At 42.5% G+C, this 18789-nt stretch overlaps 1 protein-coding gene across 2 annotated transcripts in view; it reads left to right on the top strand.

Moving 5' to 3' along the window:
* LOC310696432 (sulfate transporter-like) overlaps positions 1-18789 on the top strand; it is a gene marked incomplete at its 5' end in the record, with an annotated part of 21113 nt that extends 2324 nt beyond the window's left edge. The window contains 2 exons of one of the 2 annotated variants that reach the window (XM_083481960.1): positions 14557-15169; positions 15830-18789. In XM_083481960.1, the coding sequence (XP_083338086.1) occupies positions 14570-15169; positions 15830-17446 (2217 nt within the window). In that variant the 3' untranslated portion in view covers positions 17447-18789. Of the gene's footprint in view, positions 1-14539; positions 15170-15829 lie in introns of those variants that run through there. The other variant, XM_083481959.1, reaches the window with a different exon arrangement.

Genomic DNA, 18789 nt, shown 5'->3' with positions numbered 1-18789 from the left:
AAGTGTGCATGCAACTGTTCCTGATCGAAACACTTCCTCTTTTTAATCACATAAACAGAATTTTTAGTTACATTGTGTGTCTAATGCCATTTTATGTTTGCTTTTTTGGCAAAAATAACAGCAGGCAGCATATTTCCAAAAAAGGCATGATACGTGACAGTAAATGGAGCCGTTATGTCTTTCTATGTTTAATATATCTTTTTATTTGGGGACAGTTCAAAGCACTTTTAAAGGGGAATGCTCTGTGACTTAATTCATGCTATACAAATCGATGATGCTATATTATATTATATTATTTTGTATTCTGCTACATACAATGTATTGCACAAAGTGGTGTATGCTTCCTGCCCCAAGTGATGGCTGCTTAAGAACCACCTTGACCTGAAAGGAAGGGAGAGGAGGCAGAACAGCCTAGCAAGCTGCTCATTTCAGGTGGTTCCAGTTGACAGCATTCCCCTCCCCTGGTCGTTCTTCTTCACCTTGCTCGCTGGGCTCTGGGGATGCTCTCTCTGAGATGCTATTGCAGGGTCATCTGAATTCCCATGGGATTTTGCAAGAGCCTCCCAGAGCCCCATAAGCAAGACTGAGAGTTTAAAACCTCTTTCTGTTCTGAGAAAACCCTGTGCAAGAAGGAGCTCTCTGTCTTCCTTGCATATCATTTGTGTGATTTCAACCGCGTAAAGTCGCACATTTTAAAACGTGCATAAGTTGCGATCATAGTATATATTTTTCTGGAACTAAAAGATTAGGAGCAGCTACCTTTCTGTGCTTCTTTATCCCTTCTGTCCCATAACGCAATCGGCCTCTTTCACATGCCACAATGAGCCAGGGTTTAACATTGACTAGTAATCATGGCTTAAGTGGGAGATTAACAAACAATGATCTTTGGTTTGGACATACCAGGTTTTCCTGCTTTTTCTCTTACTTCTGCCAAGTGGCAGCAACTGGGCAGCATGTTCCAACACACTGATCATTCACAATAAACCAGATGTTATTAATGCAGCACCTGTGAGTCCAAATGTGCCCACAGAGGCTTTCCGTGGCACCCACAGGGCCTCCTCCCTCTGCTGATATTTGGCTTGAAAGAAGCATTCTGTTGCATCCAGTGGAATAAGTTGCAGCGCATGCTTGGTTGTGGTGTGAGAGTGGTGTCTGTGACAGTTTCTCCAGTTTGTAAATGTGCCCACAGGCCTTAAAAGCTTGCCAAACCCTGCAAGAAACCATGATAAGTTAAAAAGGGGGGGGGGACCCCGCTCACTATAACATGTAAATGTGGCCAATGTGTGATGTGATGTCATACTGTGAGTTTCCCTACGCAGAGAGATGATGTGATGTCACATTGTGTTAAACTACGCATTCCCAGGAAGAGGAAACACTAGGAAGCAGCAGCTCTGTTCCCTTGTGAGTTCCAGGATTGGCCCTTAGGGATGTTTTAGAGTTTTCTCATTTTGAGCGCTTAGTGTTTTACAGTGTGGAAGATTGCCAGTGGCGTGCTTTGCTTTTGCTTACAATACATTGTTGTTAGGGGCCCGGAATGCACTATTACTATGAAGCTCTAAGACTCTTAAGTAGTGTGAAATTAAATCTCACTTCAAAATAATAGATGATCATTTTAAGCCTTAGGACCTGGATGTTTCTGTGCTTTTGAGAATAGTAATCGAGCTTATGCAGCAAAGTAACCCAAATTGCACCATTAAATACTAATTTTTTTAACTTGTATAAATCTTGCAGCTATGCAAATATATTAAAAATTGCTTTATTTTTCATTTTTTGTGTGCGAGTCGCACAAAGGGGAAAAGGCTACGTAGGTCCCTAAACAGTGAAGAAACTTGATCAGGGCTTTCTTTGGGTTCTGAGATTTTATCAGACTTTGCCTGAATTGCAGCCCTAGATAGATCTCTCTTTTGAACAAAAATGAAAATTTGATTTTATGGGGTGCTAGTTCTACAGAATATCCACAGCACTGCCAAGTTCTTCACAAATATAATGATCCTCCTGGGCAATAGTTACTGAAAATCCTCAGTTGTCTTCCATAACAATTGTGCAAAGTGTTCTATAAGATTCTAGCAGCTGCTCAGTTGTTTGCATTGATAATCGCAATGAAATCAAAAGAGATACTATGCAGTACTCAAGTTCTCAGTCCTCAGTTCAAACATAGCAAGGACAATGGTTTGTTACTGCTAGTCTCTCTCCTTTAACACTTGGCTCAATTTGTTATTTCCTAGTTTGTGGCAAATCATAGTTTGTTGTTACATGTTATCAGGTAAACTACAGTATATTGCCCGTGAGCTTGAGTTTTGGTCGTGTAATACAAAACTCTGGTTTAGTGTTACATGTGAACCAATCCAAAGTCTATTTGCTATGTTGACGTAAGACCAACATAAGCCTTCCCCATGGCCTTGTGACATTTACTGGCTACTCCCCGGTAGGCCTCAGAGATCTAAGGTATCAGTATGCAACAGACTGTTTAACACCATGTGTTCAGCAAACTAGTGTCCTTTCTGAAATTTAGTAGATGTGTTGATTGGACCCCTTCAGAAATGTTCTTATGGAATATCTCTGCTCACTGAAACAGGGAAGTATTCATCCCAATCCACCATTAGAAGATAATTAGCCAATCATAATTCAAATGTTACTCTCAGGTGAAAACCGACTTTGTTTTTGCATCTGGAATATTCAAGACAAATTACTGGCTTAGTATCCATAATGTGAAATATTATAATGATCTGTATTAAGCAGTCACAGCTTTCTGAAATTAAAGTAATGTCCCAAGACTTTCCTTTAAAAGAAATACCACAGTGAAAATGGATATAGAATTGATCATCCTTCCAACACTTACGGGGCTATTCACTTACATGCCATAGGATACCTTGAGTTGAAAGGTCTGGCAGAAAAAAATCTTTTGTTTTCTCAGGGTACATGGCAGAAATTTGTGTGTGCATGTGTCATTTTAGAAGAACAGTTGTGAGCTATGCAAATATTTGCTCTGAAATTTCCAGTGGCTTAGTATTGTGTGTGTGACATTATCTTAATGCTATCAAAGATAATGGGATTTTGATATTTCCCCCTCTAAACTGAAGAGTTGTATGTGAAATATTTATGAAACAAAAATATTACGGATATTTTTATGGAGAGGCATTATTGCACAATATAGATTTCTTTCTCAATATCTGATTTTATTGTGAAGGTGTTTTTGAAAAAGGAAAGAGACTTGTGAGAGGGTTTCTTTTTCTTGAGTGATATTTGTTCCTGACATGCATGCAGCTTAGCTTAGCAAACACTCTTCCTGTTTGCTCTTCATCAGCCATTACCATATTTATTATGATACTCCAAGAAATGGCTGGTGGTTCTTCTGGCATTGCTTCAGTAGATCAAATGGAGCCAACCTGTTTTGTGTGGCCCCCCCTGCCCCAGGAGTAAATGAATAAGTTGTCTCATTAAGAGATTCTCAAATTAGAGGGAGCTCTTAGTGAAATCCACAAGCCCCACCCCAACTCCTTCCATTGTTTGCCAAGTCTCTCAAGTACAAAAGGAGGCACCTGCCTCAAATTTCAAGCACTGATTCCAAACCAAAGAAAAAACATAATAAGGCCAATCTCAAAAAGCATGATGGGAACTGGATCTTTGTACTTTACAAAATTGTCATGAAATGCAATCTGCTATGAACCAAATGTTTACTACTTTTATTACATAGTTATAGTCTTATCCCTTTGCTACTCTAACAAATAACTGGGACACACACAGACACTATATGTATATACCTACATATCAAGTATAGATGAATGATCCCCCAAGAGTTTCAAAGAGATCTCCTTTACTTGAATGTTATATTTTCCTTGCGCATCGTTCGAGAAATCGTCGTTGTTTTGAGGCCTTGAGCGTTTGTTTCTATACATACAAAAATCACTTAAGTGAACCTCTATTACATCCTTCTCTTTTGACTACTGGTAGCTCCTGGCTATAAATACAGGCGGAAGTATTTTCCCCTCTTCACTGATGTCTTTAATTAGTTAGGTCTGACTATGCATGTGGTTGCTTATACCATGAGAAGGAGCTGGGCTTGCCGGCATCTGAAAATGCCCCTCTTTCTTTACTTCTGCTACACAAATGAGTCACCAGAAGGTAACAGGCATTTGTGAGCACAAATAGCAAATAGGAAGACAATGGGAGAGATATTAACTTGGTCTCCTGCATTCTTGTCCTTCTGGACAAACCCTAAGTCACATTCACCACACTATCACAGAGCTGCAAGGATTACGGTGGGAGGGCTGCCGGAGTACACCCCCCTCCATACCCACCATGTGAATTAAATTCAATATCAAAGTGTTGTTATTCTTGGTTACATCTCTTGGCTATGTTATCCAGAAAACACTAAGTTGGAACGTCTTGTGGAATTAAAAAAACCAAATTTGCTATTGATGTAGCATTGTGACCAAATATGGCTTTGTGAAATGGCTGCTTTTTATTGGTAGCTCTATCTTTTTTTATATGAGAAAGACTTATCAAAGTACAAAAATACAAAACAAAGCAATAATCACAAAGTGTGCACAAGCATGTTTCCTATAATGTTAAGCTCCAGCTGCTAAGATACTAGTACTAGTGTCTTTTCTTAAGTCTCTAGCAGGAAAATGAATTTTGTATCTATTTTCAAAAGATCACTTTGTAAATATTTTTGCTATTAAAATATATTTTATAACTCTGTTAATGTGTTTTTGTACTTCTCAATTGGCTGTCTGTTCTATTGAGTATATCAAGAACTCAGTAACTGCATAACCTCCATAGGGACATGACCAATTTTGATATGCAGCTCAAATACAGAGCAGAATAAGGGCGTGCACATTTAGGCTGCTTCAGACAAGCCTGAATTGTTTGCAGAGAGGTTAGATGGCAAACACCCAGTCTTTGGAGGAGGGAGCCAGTTTGTTTCACAAGAGCTCCAAATCATCATCGTTGTTGTTGTTGTTACTACTACTATTATTATTTACCTGCCCTTCACTATCAGGTTCCCAGGTCAGGTTACAACATCAAAAACAATTGAAAACCAATCCTCAACCATAAAAATAATGGTGCAGCCTGAATTTGCTAGGATGTGATGGAATCCCACCCCCAAATAGTGGCAATCTGGAAACACCCTTAGTCTATAATATTCTTAGACACAGAATTTATGCACAGTTAATTAGTAACATTATTCCCTAGTGGGCATTAGAACTAATTCATATATACTGACTCCCCAAATTTCTTCAAATTAATCTCTGTGACATCACAAATCCCATATTAGGTGTTTAATAATATGGACAATATTGCTTTTGCACACACACAGGCTTTCTAGATGCTTTGTACACTTAAATATATGTAGGTAGGTAAAGCTAAGGGTAAAGGACCCCTGGACAGTTAAGTCCAGTCAAAGGCAGCTATGGGGTGTAGTGTTCATCTCACTTTTCAGACTGAGGGAGTGGGCATTTCTCCACAGACAGCTTTCCAGGTCATGTGACCAGCATGACTAAACTGCTTCTGGCACACAGAGGACCGTGATGAGTGCCAGAGCGCACAGAAACACCATTTACCTTCCCGCTGCAGCAGTACCTACTTATCTACTTGCACTGGTATGCTTGCGAATTGCTAGGTTGGCAGAAGCTGATAGAGCAACAGGCACTCACCATGTTGCACAGAATTGAACTGCCAACCTTACGATCAGCAATCCCAAGAGGCTCGGTCGTTTAGACCACAGCGGCATCCATGTCCCTTAAATATATGTAAAATCCTCTGGGAAAGGCCCTTTCCCTTTCCTTTGCATACCTGGATAATTTTCCACATAAAAACCCCACTTTGGGCAAATACAAAGTATTATTTTTCTTTATTATTAAATTTCTATACCTCACTTCTGTTGGAAAAATGCCCTGGGGGTGCCTTCAAGCACCCTCTGAGCGTCCTCCGGTGCGCACAGCTCTGGAAAAGGCATCTCCCTTCTCTTCCAGTGTGCTTGCTAGCAACATATACCAGCTGATATATGTACGCTAGTCTTCTGGCATAACACAGCAAGAAGAGTGAGACTTCATAGAGCTTAATCTACTATTTATTTACACACTGTACAGATAAAAGCATAATGGCGTCTGTTCTCTCCAGCTCCGAGAGAACAAACAGAAATAAAAAAGTGAAAGTACAGTGTAATAGTACCTGCAGCAGAAGAGATAAGACTGTCTTCCTTTCCCAGACTCATTGCAGACAGGCATGTGATTTACAACAATCTCATCTGTAGCATCGGAGGAGTGAAATTGCTAACACCTTCATCAGGTTTACAATATAAAAACACAAAAATACATACCATAGAACAAAGAAAAACAATAACACTCTCTGGTTTAAAAGGCCAGAGATTGCTCAATTAGCCAACGAAAGCATGAGAGAAGAGGAATGTTTTTGCCTGGCGCCTAAAGATATGTAATGAAGGTGCCAGGTGAGCCTGCCTGGGGAGATCATTCCACAAATGAGGAGCCACCACAGAAAAGGCCTGTTCTCATGGTGACACCCTTCGGACCTCTTGTGGATGAGGCACATAAAGAAGGGCCTCTGATGATGATTCATAGCGGAAGATGTGGTCCCTGAGGTATTGCACTCCTGAGCTATATGGTTTTCTAGAGATGATGTTTTCTACAGACAGGCTTTAGGATAAGCTTCCGTTTCAGTCTCTCACCATTCCAGCTTCCTTGTTTTTTAGACTGTGAATCCCTTGAATAGTTGGCCAGTCACATGACAAACACTCTGTCTGGATGAAGGCTCCTGCTGCAGAATTATACACTTTGTAAAAAGCTGAGGGGAGGGGGACAATGCAAAGGATTAATGTACACTTTTTGTTTATTAATTTCAAAAACCATTACTTACATGTGCTTGGACCATGTTTATTTATGAGGTAGATATCACTCCATGGAGCAATGGTGGTTTTAGTTATCTGTTTGTATAAATCAGTTTTAGTTATCTGTTTGTATAAGTCATTGGTTCTCAATTAGGGATCCAGGAAATCCCGGAGTTCTGGGGAACACACCCAGGGGGTCTGTGGCATCATCGCCTGCCAGGGGACTCACTTATCTTGTTGATTAATTTTTTTCCTCCCCCCCCAAAAAAAATCTTTATCATTTTTTCATGGTAATATAAATTTTATGGTCTGTTTTTTAGTATACCTAAAATCCTTTGCTTATTAGGGTCTACCCCACATTTTATTCAAAAAATTGCTTTGCACAGACAACTCCCATAGAGTTATCAACATTTTCAAAAAGCTTGGCTTTTGAAAAATAGGGGGTCCTCAGTAATTAGCTAATTGGGAACCACTCGTGTAAGTCCTTGTAGTCAGGTGGGCAAGATGGGTGGTTGCCCAGGGAGTGTGGGAAGCGCCAAGCAGAGCTCAATGGCCGTGATTTTTTTTAATCTATTGCCCACATTGAGCCAGGGTGGCAAACAGGAAGTGTCTGTACTGAGCTGAGCTGCCCCAGGCCTTCACAAAGTAAGAATCTTGTGTGTACCAAGAACCACCCAAGGTGAATGAAAGCCACCTAAGATTTCTGGAGAATTATTTCCCATGGCAGTTGCCACAGGCAAAGGTGTAGGAGTAATGTGAAGCCAGGCCTTAAGGGAAGAATCATTACTGAGTGAGTAGTGGAGAAGGCCAGCAGCAGGCCACAACCAGAAGAAGAGGAAAGAGAAAGAAGTTCTGCCAGAAGGGGGTTGGAATCTGGAGGAGGTGCTCAGGAGAGATATAACCCGATCCCTATTCCCGTATCTCCATGTAAGAAACAAAATGAAGCACATCAAATATTGGCTTCAAGGCCCCCAGCTTGATATACACACACATGCATGGTTCCTTGTAAAGGGCAGCAGCAGGGTCCCCAACATCACAGCAGTGCCAGGCCCCATAAACCCTCTAGTTGGCTTTGGAAAGCTGACCACAGGGCCCCTCCTAGGCTTTTATTTATCCTGGGTCCAGCCCTGTTTGTAGTAGTATGGATCAACATAGTACTATTTTTACTATAAGCAGCCTATATGAGCTTTACCCCTTAATTACAAAACAGACTATATTGAGACAGCTTTGTTGATGCCACCCTTACCTTAAGATGCCTTTTAACTTGAGTTACCTTCACTCTCGATTACCTTTACTCTAAGTTTGACATCTGGCATCCCCAATGGGTTTTTGTGGCTGTAAAGGTAAAGGTACCCCGGCCGTTAGGTCCAGTCGTGGCCGACTCTGGGGTTGCAGCGTTCATCTCGCTCTATAGGCTGAGGGAGCCGGCGTCTGTCCACAGACAGCTTCCGGTTCATGTGGCCAGCATGACTAAGCCGCTTCTGGCGAACCAGAGCAGCACACGGAAATGCCGTTTACCTTCCCGCTGGAGCGGTACCTATTTATCTACTTGCACTTTGATGTGCTTTCGAACTGCTAGGTTGGCAGGAGCAGGGACCGAGCAACGGGAGCTCACCCCGTCACAGGGATTCGAACCGCCAACCTTCTGATCGGCAAGTCCTAGGCTCTGTGGTTTAACTCACAGTGCCACCCGCATCCCTTTTTGTGGCTATACGGGAACTTGTGCTAAATGGGGAACTTCAGCTTTGTGTCCTATTTTCTGTACAAAGGTGTGGGCTGGAGAAAAAAGGGCTAGTCCCAGGTTCAAATTATATGTCTAGATAAAATGGATATAAGGACCAAGGGGAGAACTTCACTGCTTTTAATTGGGGAGAGATACCAAAGATACAGAGATCTTTTGTCCATGAGGCCATTTACCCCCCAATCATGACCACCTACCCCATACTTGACATAATATGTTACATCAGGTGTGGGGCAGGTGGAGAAATGGCTGGATCGACAATGATGTTGGCCTATAGGGTCGGAGACAGATAACTAGCTGGCTTGCCAGGCCAAAAAGGTTCACCATGATATGCATGTTTCATGATGGTAAAAGTGGTGGTTTTAAATTAAGTTCCAGAAATAACTTGTCAGTCTTCAACAGGGGAAGTATGTTAGATGTACACCTGCCCTGTCTCCTGTTATCTAAGTATGTTGGTGTTCCTTTGTGGACAGGGATAGCTTAACTACTGTTATCTATGCACTGGTAACTTCAAGGTTAGATTACTGCAATGCGTTATACATAGGGCTGCCTCTGAAGATGGTTCGGAGACTTCAGCTAGTGCAGAATTCAGCGGCCAGGTTGCTCACCGGAGGAAGACGGTTTGAGCATATTACACCAATCCTGGTCTGACTGCACTGGCTACCAATTAGTTTCTGGACCCAATTAAAAGTGCTGGTTTTGACCTATATAGCATTAAACAGCTCAGGACTGTAATACTTCAAGGACCACCTCTTTCCATATGAACCTACCCAGACCTTAAGATCACCTTCTTAGGCCCTTCTTCATGTGCCTCCTCCTCGAGAGGTCTGGAGGGTAGCAACATGAGAACAGACCTTCTCTGCAGTGGCTCCCCGTCTGTGGAATGCTGTCCCCAAGGAAGTTCACCTGGTACCTTCATTATACACCTTTAGGCAGCAGGCAAAACGTTCCTTTTTAATCAGGTCTTTGGTTTTTTGATTGACATCCTATGCCCTTTTAAAATGTGGTTTTTTGGAGGCGGCAGCGGGAATTATTGGGTTGTTGTTTTTATTTTGATTATATCTTTTGTGGTTGTATATTTTGATTTTGTTCTGTGAACTGCTCTGCGATCTCCGGGTATAGGACATTATATAAATTCAATAAATAATAATAATAAATTTGTCCTCATCACTACCCAACCCAGGGAGCAAAAGCAGTAATGGGCTGAGTCATCTGCTTGTTCTAAATATATTTCCAAACACATCACTGAAGAAGACACTTTGTCAAGTGAGTCCTATCTTTCACCTTGTCGTGCTCAAGTTGGTACCAGCTTCTTTGCTGCACAAACTTGTTTCAGAACGGAAACCTACACAGTTTAGCAAGTTTATACTGGCTACACAGAAGCAGTATTTTAAAAGACTGCCCTGAAAACAAACATTTCCTTGATGACAGATAACTCCGGTGACCTTTGACTAGCTTTTGTAAAGTTAAATCTATTGCACTGGTCTTCAACTGGTAGATCAGGAACTGCAAGGTGGACCACAACAGGAGTACTACCATCATGCAAATCTATTGTAAAAGATTAAGAAATGGGTCCTCAAAAGCATGGTTGAGTTAAAAGAGGGTCCTGGGTCTGAAAAAAGGCTGAAGATACCTGATCTATTGGATCAGGTATGTGTGAAAACCTTGTGTGAGAACCCTGTTATATTAAAAAAAACCACATTTATTATTCTACATTTTATGGAGTGATCTGTGACATGTGGCTTCTGTTGGCCAATAGTTCTGATGTGCCAGACATTCTTAAGCCTAACCTTAGCAAAGTGAAATAAATAAACAAATTAAAAAATTGTCCAGTAGCACCTTAAAGACCAATTAAGTTTGTTCTTGGCATAAGCTTTCGTGTGCATGTACACTTCTTTAGATACTTCTTCAGGTATCAGAAGAAGTGTGCATGCACACAAAAGCTTATACCCAGAATAAACTTAGTTGGTCTCTAAGGTGCTACTGGACAATTTTTTAATTTGTTTATTTGTTTTGACTGCATCAGACCAACACGGCTACCTACCTAAACTTAGGAAACTGAGATCATCTTGCTTTGTGCAAATGATGTAAGTAGGCATGTCAGAGGTCAGCAACTGGGGGCGGGGCTGGTTGAAAGCTGTCTCTGAGTGTTTGCCAGCTTGCCCGTCCTCAGAGGTGGATTTAGGGGAACACGACCGGTTCAGTTGCACTGGGCATGGAGCCTTGGCATCACAGGGGGTGCCACAGCTATGATGCAGAATGGAAGGTGGGAGGGGGACACCAAATTTTTGGTGTAACCCAGGGTGCTGCTGAAATTTGAGACCCCAAGGTCTACAATTACACTCTTCAGGAGCAAAAGAGGGTTTTAGAGTGTGACATTCATGGCAGCAGGACTTCAGTCCACTAACACCTTCTCAAAGGAACCCTCTGGTCAAATTGCTGACCACAGAGCAACATGTTTGTCTAAACAATATACTGACCACAGAGCAGGGGAAACCCTTTCAGCAGCCAAGGGCTGCACTCCCTTCTGAGTAGCCTGGGAGTGGAGACATACCAATTGTGGGCATTGCCAGAGGAATAATGGACAGAACAATTCATGTCAAATTTACCTTTGTACCGCCGGCTAGTTCCTACACACACTTGCACATCCCTCTCTGTCCTCTATGGATGAAGTCATGGAAAATTCAGAGCCCCACGTTCAATCCTGGTTCTATAAAGAACCACTTCTAAAACCTTAGTTTGCCCTATGTGATTTATTTATTTGCCATCAGTGTGAGTGGAGCTACCCCATGAAACTTACAACTAATACTTTGACATGGGGAAAACAAGGGAGGAAAAGGGAGATGTTGTTGTTTAGTCATTTAGACTCTTCGTGACCCCATGGACCAGAGCACGCCAGGCACTCCTGTCTTCCACTGCCTCCCGCAGTTTGGTCAAACTCATGCTGGTAGCTTGGAGAACACTGTCCAACCATCTCGTCCTCTGTTGTCCCCTTCTCCTTGTGCCCTCCATCTTTCCCAGCATCAGGGTCTTTTCCAGTGACTCTCCTCTTCTCTTCTCATGAGGTGGCCAAAGTATTGGAGCCTCAGCTTCGGGATCTGTCCTTCCAGTGAGCACTCAGGACTGATTTCCTTAAGAATGGATAGGTTTGATCTTCTTGCAGGGACTCTCAAGAGTCTCCTCTAGCACCATAATTCAAAAGCATCCATTCTTTGGCGAGCAGCCTTCTTTATGGTCCAGCTCTCACTTCCATACCTCACTACTGGAAAAGGGAGGTAGTATATGTTGCTATTTCATGCTTTAAGCTTAGCTACAGGTCAAGTTACAGTATGACATGGGTGGGGAGCCTGAGGCCCCTCCCCCATATTGTTCCCTTCACCGTGGACTATTGGCCATGTTGGCTGAGGCTGATGGAAATTGAAGTCCCAGCAGTATCTGAAGGACCACAAGTTCCCTGTTCCTGCAGCTGGGTATGAGATCTAAAGGGCCGTGAACTCACACTCTTGCACATTTGCACTAAACCAAGGTTTGGCTTAGCACTGATTGCAGATTGAGTCCATGTGTGCTGGCTAGTGGATCAGCTTATCAATATCCCTTACCTAGTCCCTTGGTGAAGAGATACAATAAGGTGCATGGGAAGTGACGCCTGAGCACCAGCAATTCCCTTTTGTTTAGCCAACAAGCTCAGGAGAGCATGGCAGGCCTATCATCCACCACTGTTTAAACTTTTGAAATCATAAATGATAGGTATACTTCAGGTTCCCATAAAAAAATATTCTATTTAAGTGGTGTTTGTTTTCAAAATATACCTCTGGAGTGGCTGGGCAGGAGTTGCAATAAAAGGGCGAATGAAGGGGATCCAATTCTACTTGTCTTCTTGTGCTGGAATTGGGGATCAGCTCGAGAGGAGGAGGAAGCAAACACTGCAGGTTTGGAGATTGTATACCTAGGTTTGGTTGCTTCATTTCCCCCACCAGGACAAGACAGCTTGTGGGCTTGAAGGCTAGATGTGCTTTGCATTTGAGAAGAAAGGCATAACCGACTACTTACCAGAGGCAGTGCCTGGTTTCTGGTACCTGTCCTTGGTAAAACACTGTCCTTATTTTGTCCCTATTTTTGTGTTTGGGGAAGGTGCTTTGGGTGTTTTACCTGCTGTTTTGAGAGAGGGGTTCTGAGCATTGCCAGCTTCTCTTTTGTGAAATGCGTATTTTGTTGAGCCAAAGAGATTCTTACATTTCCAGATGTGTCCCCTGACTCAACAGGGTTGGGAATCTGTGAATTATACCAATAATACTTACCATGTGTATAGTACTTTCCAACCCACCCACTCTTTAAAAGTCTCTCCTCCCCCAGTATATACTGTATACACTGCCGTCCACTATAATGGTGGCTCCAAGTGAGTGACAAAAGAGACATTTTTTATTGCAGCAGACAGTAGAAGTTTAAACATTTTATTTTTAGAAAGCGTGTCAGTGATTCTGTTTTAGTAGAAAGACCTTAAGATCAGGGATGAGTTGTATTATATGTTTTGATGAAGTAAGCATCCAAAGTGATATTTATTGCACTTTCTTTTTTTAAAAAAAAAGGTTTGCAGGTTTTCTATATAGCCATACAAGAAGAACTGTGTACAAGTGCCAACTTCTTTAACCATAAATTATGATTTTTGCATATTTATTATTTATTATTTACAAGTAATCCAAGATCTAATAATTACAAAAAGGTCCACTAAGACTATGAATATTTACATAAGACAGATTATTAGTAACTATTTACTTATCATTGTTTGCAAATGTCAATCATTCCAAGAGACCAAAAAAAAAACACCTGATAAAAAAGGGCCAAATGGTGTTTCTTTTTATATATAATTTTTACTGAAACTTTTCAACATACAATGTAATAAAAACTAATCTAAATAAAAATAAAAAACAAAACAGAAGAAGAAGAGAGAAAGGAAAAGGAGAAAAAGGGAATAAAATAAAAAATAATACAAAGCCATCTCCCAGAGGTAGATCTTAACTCTTGTCTCACATAGAAAAGGGTGGACCCTCTCAGCTCTCACTGGGAGCTTCCCTTTCTTATCCCAGCCTCCCACCCTGGAAGATCTTCCCTTCCCTGTCTCTCCCAAAGGGTCTTTCACTTGCCAACCATCACCTTCCTGTGGGTACCTTCATTAACCCAGAATAGAGGACATTGAAAAACAAAAAGTAAGCAAAAGCATAGCAAAGGAAAAAGAGAAAAGACAGGAAGAGAAAGATCATAAAAAAGAAAAGAAAAAAAGAGAGAAGCGAGAAATAAATAAATAGGATTTCTGATTCTGTATCAACAATGTGTATAAAGATTATTCAAAATATTCAGTGTGTTCACTCCAGGATGGTATCCAGCAGTATTCCAAGGTAATATCCAGCTGTTCCTCATTCTGCTAGGCAACATTTCCCCAGTCTTCAACCCCAGACATCCCAAGTTAATTCATTCCCCTTTCCACACAAAAATTCCAAAAGGGGCTTTCCAGTTGTTATTATCACTAAATGTCAAGAATAGTCTTCCTTCAGTCTGGCATGTCAGTTCACATTCCAGGTGTTTCTGACTGATAAAGCAAAAGGAGAGTTTTAGATTATTTAAAAGCCTCTTTCATCTTATCCTATAACCACTTGTGTAGCACAGGATGAGCTGGTGTGTTAAATAGTCATTGTGAATATATCTGGCCAGTATTTTTGTATAATGGCGTAATGTTTGCAGTTGCAGAGGCCCTTCGCTTATAATTAATGGCTCAACAATTAATGGCTTTTATGATTGGACTACTATGCACCAAAGGTTTATCAGTGCTGGTTCCTTTTATGGTCGTGCCTGAGCTGTGATTGTAATCTTGCAAAGTATGAAACAGTGCATTATTAGCTGGATAAGAATTCATTTGCAATCATGTATGAGTGGAGTACCTTCAGTTAACAGTGCACATGCTGCCCTCTTTCAGCTGCCTTGGAGCCATGGAGAATGGCACTGCTACCCAGATGCCTAAGCAGAGCATTGATATGCCAAGCATGCCACCACCAGAGTCATCTTCTCATTATGTGCCTGTCAAGCTTGAAGAGCATGAACCTCCGGGTCTCAGTGTCAAGAAGCTCATCAAGAAAGCCAGGGAGAATTCCGGGTGCAACCGACGAAGTGTCCTTGGTGTCTTCATTAAGCTGTTCCCTGTTGTAGAGTGGCTTCCCCGCTACAGTATCAAGGAACAACTGCTTGGGGACATCATCTCCGGCCTCCTGGTTGGAATAGTTGGCATCCCTCAGTCCATCTCCTACTCCCTCCTTGCAAGTCAGGATCCCATTTACGGACTCTACACAAACTTCTTCTCTGTCATTATCTACTTTGCCATGGCTACCTCACGCCACAATTGCATTGGGACTTTCGGAGTCCTTTGCCTGATGATCGGGGAATCAGTAAACCGGCAACTGACGTTAGCAGGATACCAGTTAGAGACTGACATCCCGGTGAATGCCACGTTGAATGGGACAGTTGTCTGTGACAAAAGTTGCTATGCTATCACTGTGGCAACTGCTTTAACTTTTTTGGTTGGGCTTTACCAGGTAAGATAACTTCCTGATCCTTACAACACAAGTGTTCTCTTAATGTTTAGGGTGCTTAAACTCTATATTCAAACCTGACAACACAGTTATTGCTGTAGCTGCAAAAGGAGCAAGCAAAAAAGAAAAGCTGTGCTACTGTCATGGCTAATGGTGAGACTGACCCCTGAGAAACCGTTGGAGAATTCCTTCATCTCTTGAAGAAGTTTGGTGAAATGATCCTATCACTTCCCCCTCCCTCTGATTTCTGTGGCTAAGAGAGGCCACTTGCATACAGCTCTGGTTGGAATTAGATACAAAGTTACAAAGAGAATGGCTTCCTTTATTATAGTTTCTGAGTGGTCACAGATGTGGATCTAGTTCACATATGACAATAGCATCAAGTGATAACTTTCCTGTAAGATAGATCAAACACCAGAGTGGGCACATCAGCTCGCATTACTCTAAGCTCAAGTGCTTTACAATGGGTCACTTCACACATTAAGCTGGGGCAGGTGTTAAGCATGCAAGTGTTGTACATGTATATGCATGAACCAGAATACAAGAACAGGAGATTTTCTCACAACAAACAGAGAGTAACAGAGAACAAATGCAAGTGCTGATATTTGCTTCTTGCACCTTCACCCAGTCAGATTAATCAATGCAACTTGCTTTCCCTTTCAGATCCTTCTAGGGGTCTTCCAACTGGGCTTCATATCCGTATATCTTTCGGAACCTCTCCTGAGTGGCTTTGTGACTGGGTCCTCCCTTACCATCCTCACTTCCCAAATGAGTCTTCTGCTGGGACTGAAAATCCCTCGCCACGATGGAGTGGGCTCTCTTATCTTCACATGGGTTGACATATTCAGATACATTGGCAACACCAACATCTGTGACCTAGTCACCAGCCTGATTGCTCTGGTCCTCATTGTGCCAGTGAAGGAGATCAACAACTACTTTAGAGACAAAATGAAGGCTCCTTTTCCCATGGAGCTTCTGGTGGTCATTGCGGCAACCCTGCTTTCGTATTTCTTCAACTTCAACAAGAGATACAAATCTAAAATATGTGGCTCCATTCCCACTGGTTTCAAGCAACCTGCTGTACCGGATCTGAGCCTTCTTTCAAACCTGGCAGTTGATGCTCTGCCCATTGCCATCATCGGCTTTGCCATGACCATCTCGCTGGCAGAAATATTTGGCAAGAAGCATGGCTACCCAGTTCGGGCCAACCAAGAAATGATTGCCATTGGCATGGCGAACCTCGTACCATCTTTCTTCTGCTGCTTTGTCTCTAGCGCAGCCTTGACAAAGACCCTGCTGAAGGAATCCACCGGGTGCTGTACCCAGATCTCAAGCCTGGTATCTGCGTTTGTGCTGCTCCTGGTGTTGTTGTGGATTGCCCCTCTCTTCTACTCACTGCAAACCTGCATCCTGGGAGTGATCACCATCGTTAACCTCAGGGGGGCCTTGCGGAAATTTGCCGACACCCCAAAGATGTGGCGGATCAGCAAGATAGACACCGTGATCTGGTGGGTCACCATGCTGTCCTCATTACTCATCACTACAGAGCTGGGCCTCCTCATAGGCGTCTGCTTCTCTCTCCTCTGCATCATCTTCCGCACCCAGAGGCCCCGAGCCACGCTCCTCGGCAAGGTGAACGACTCTGAAATCTACGAGGACCAGTTCACTTACAAAGAGATCAGCAGCATTGCAAATATCAAGATCTTCCGTTTTGACACCTCCCTTTACTACGCAAACAAGGACTATTTCAAAAGTTCACTTTTCCAGAAAACAGGAGTGAATCCTTCGCTGGTTGCTGCCTTGCGGCGAAAGGCTGAAGCGAAAGCAAACCTGGGCAAGAACGAGAACTGCTTTTCTTCTAAGTTTAACTGCCTGAAGGGCACCAAGAGAGACGCTGCCAAGGTTTCGGTTTCAGATGCTCCTGGCCCAGCCATAGACATGCACACTTTAATCCTTGACTGTGGCGCCATGCAGTTTATAGACAGCGTGGGCCTCAGTGTGCTGAAGGAGACTCGCCAGGACTACCAAAAGATTGGCATCCAGGTCCTGCTGGCCAACTGCAACCCATCCGTGCGGCGTCTACTCCAGGCAGGTGGTTGGCTTACTGGGATGGAGGATACGGAGCTGCTGTCCTTCCACAGTATACATGCCGCTGTGCAGTTTGCAGAGAAACAGCACCAAACTCAGCAGATGGGCAGGAAAGTGACAGGGGATGCTTTCCTTAGTCCTGAAGAAGACAATGATACCTCAATCACACCCAGTCTGGAGGGGGAGCTGTAGGCCTGGATAGAGCAGAATGTGCAAAGACTGGGAAATGGTTTCATACTTATTTTTATTGGTGCACATGACCAATAGCTGTGAATGACCTAAAAAGGACATTGGCATTCAGTTTCTCGCAGCAGGCCAAGAGGCTTTCAAGAGGACTGTTAAAAGTCAGGATGGTATCAACATTATAATGCTGTAGTTTTCTCAAAGGTTTCAGTCCCTCTTTATTTACTTTTACTCATTTCAACAATTTATGTAGGGCTTAACTCCACATGGCCATGGCATAAGGGTTTCCACTAGCATAATCAGGGACAACAATCATATTTTACTCCCTTTGGGTACTATGTGGATCTGGTGGATCTAAAGAGTGAAAGAAGGAAACATGTTTGAAATGATTTTCTGTTTCAGATGTAGAGTTTTGTTTTAGGTTATTTCCCTTTTCATCCCTCCCATTTTTGTTAGGTCTCAGTGTCTGGGCTTGTCTCACACAGGCTTTGCAAATAAACAGTTTGGCTTTGCAAATAAACAGAGTTCAAGATGGAAGGTCTACTACCCTACAGTGGATGCATTGCAGAAAACAGGGTCAGTTTATATGCCTTTCTTTAGTGGAATCGGCTACCCTACGGATTCTCAAGTCTGCCATGCAGATCATGCAGGCTATCCTGGGAACTGGTAGCAGTTGTGCATGGATGCCCAGTGGCTTGTTGCCTAACGAAAGCATCAGTGAAGGAAAAGAGCATCAGAGCTTGGTCAGGGATAGATACTAAAAGAAAAAGGAGCAAGGTATGGAGACATGCTAGAGAGCACTAATGGAGTGACATTGGTGTGTGTGGGAGGGCAAAGGGTGATGATTTTCCAGGGAGAGTGTTCAGTCTTAAATTAAGAGTACATGGTGAATCTTGGCATTACAAAGCCACACCAGAAGGCTTTAGCATTCTGAATACTGGAGGAATTCCTTTACTTTCTATAAAAGACATTCCGATTTATCTTTTGACATCTATTTCCCTGGCAGTACTTCATTTCCTTTTCTCATGCACTAATGAAATCAATCAAAAACCAGACCAAAAAAACCCTTGTCTTTATATTTCATGTTATTTATTTATTGCATTTATATGTTACCCTTCTGTTCAAAGAATTGCATTAGCCACCAATTACCTACCAGGCTAAGTTCAAGGTGCAGGTTTTCATGTGTAAAACCCTCTACAGTTTGGGATCAGCACGATGGAAAGATCGCCTCAGGCTTCATATAGCTAGTTGATCACTGTGCTCTGCATGTGAGGGCCTCCTCCAGATACCATGTTATCAGGAGATCCATTCCACACAATATTGAAACCGGGTGTTTAGTGTTGTGGCACCTA

This window comes from Podarcis liolepis (genome assembly GCF_965112155.1).
Source record: "Podarcis liolepis genome assembly, chromosome: 2".
Lineage (NCBI taxonomy): Eukaryota > Metazoa > Chordata > Lepidosauria > Squamata > Lacertidae > Podarcis > Podarcis liolepis.
The sequence above is the reverse complement of the archived record's forward strand: the minus strand, read 5'-3'. Positions and strand labels throughout refer to the sequence as shown.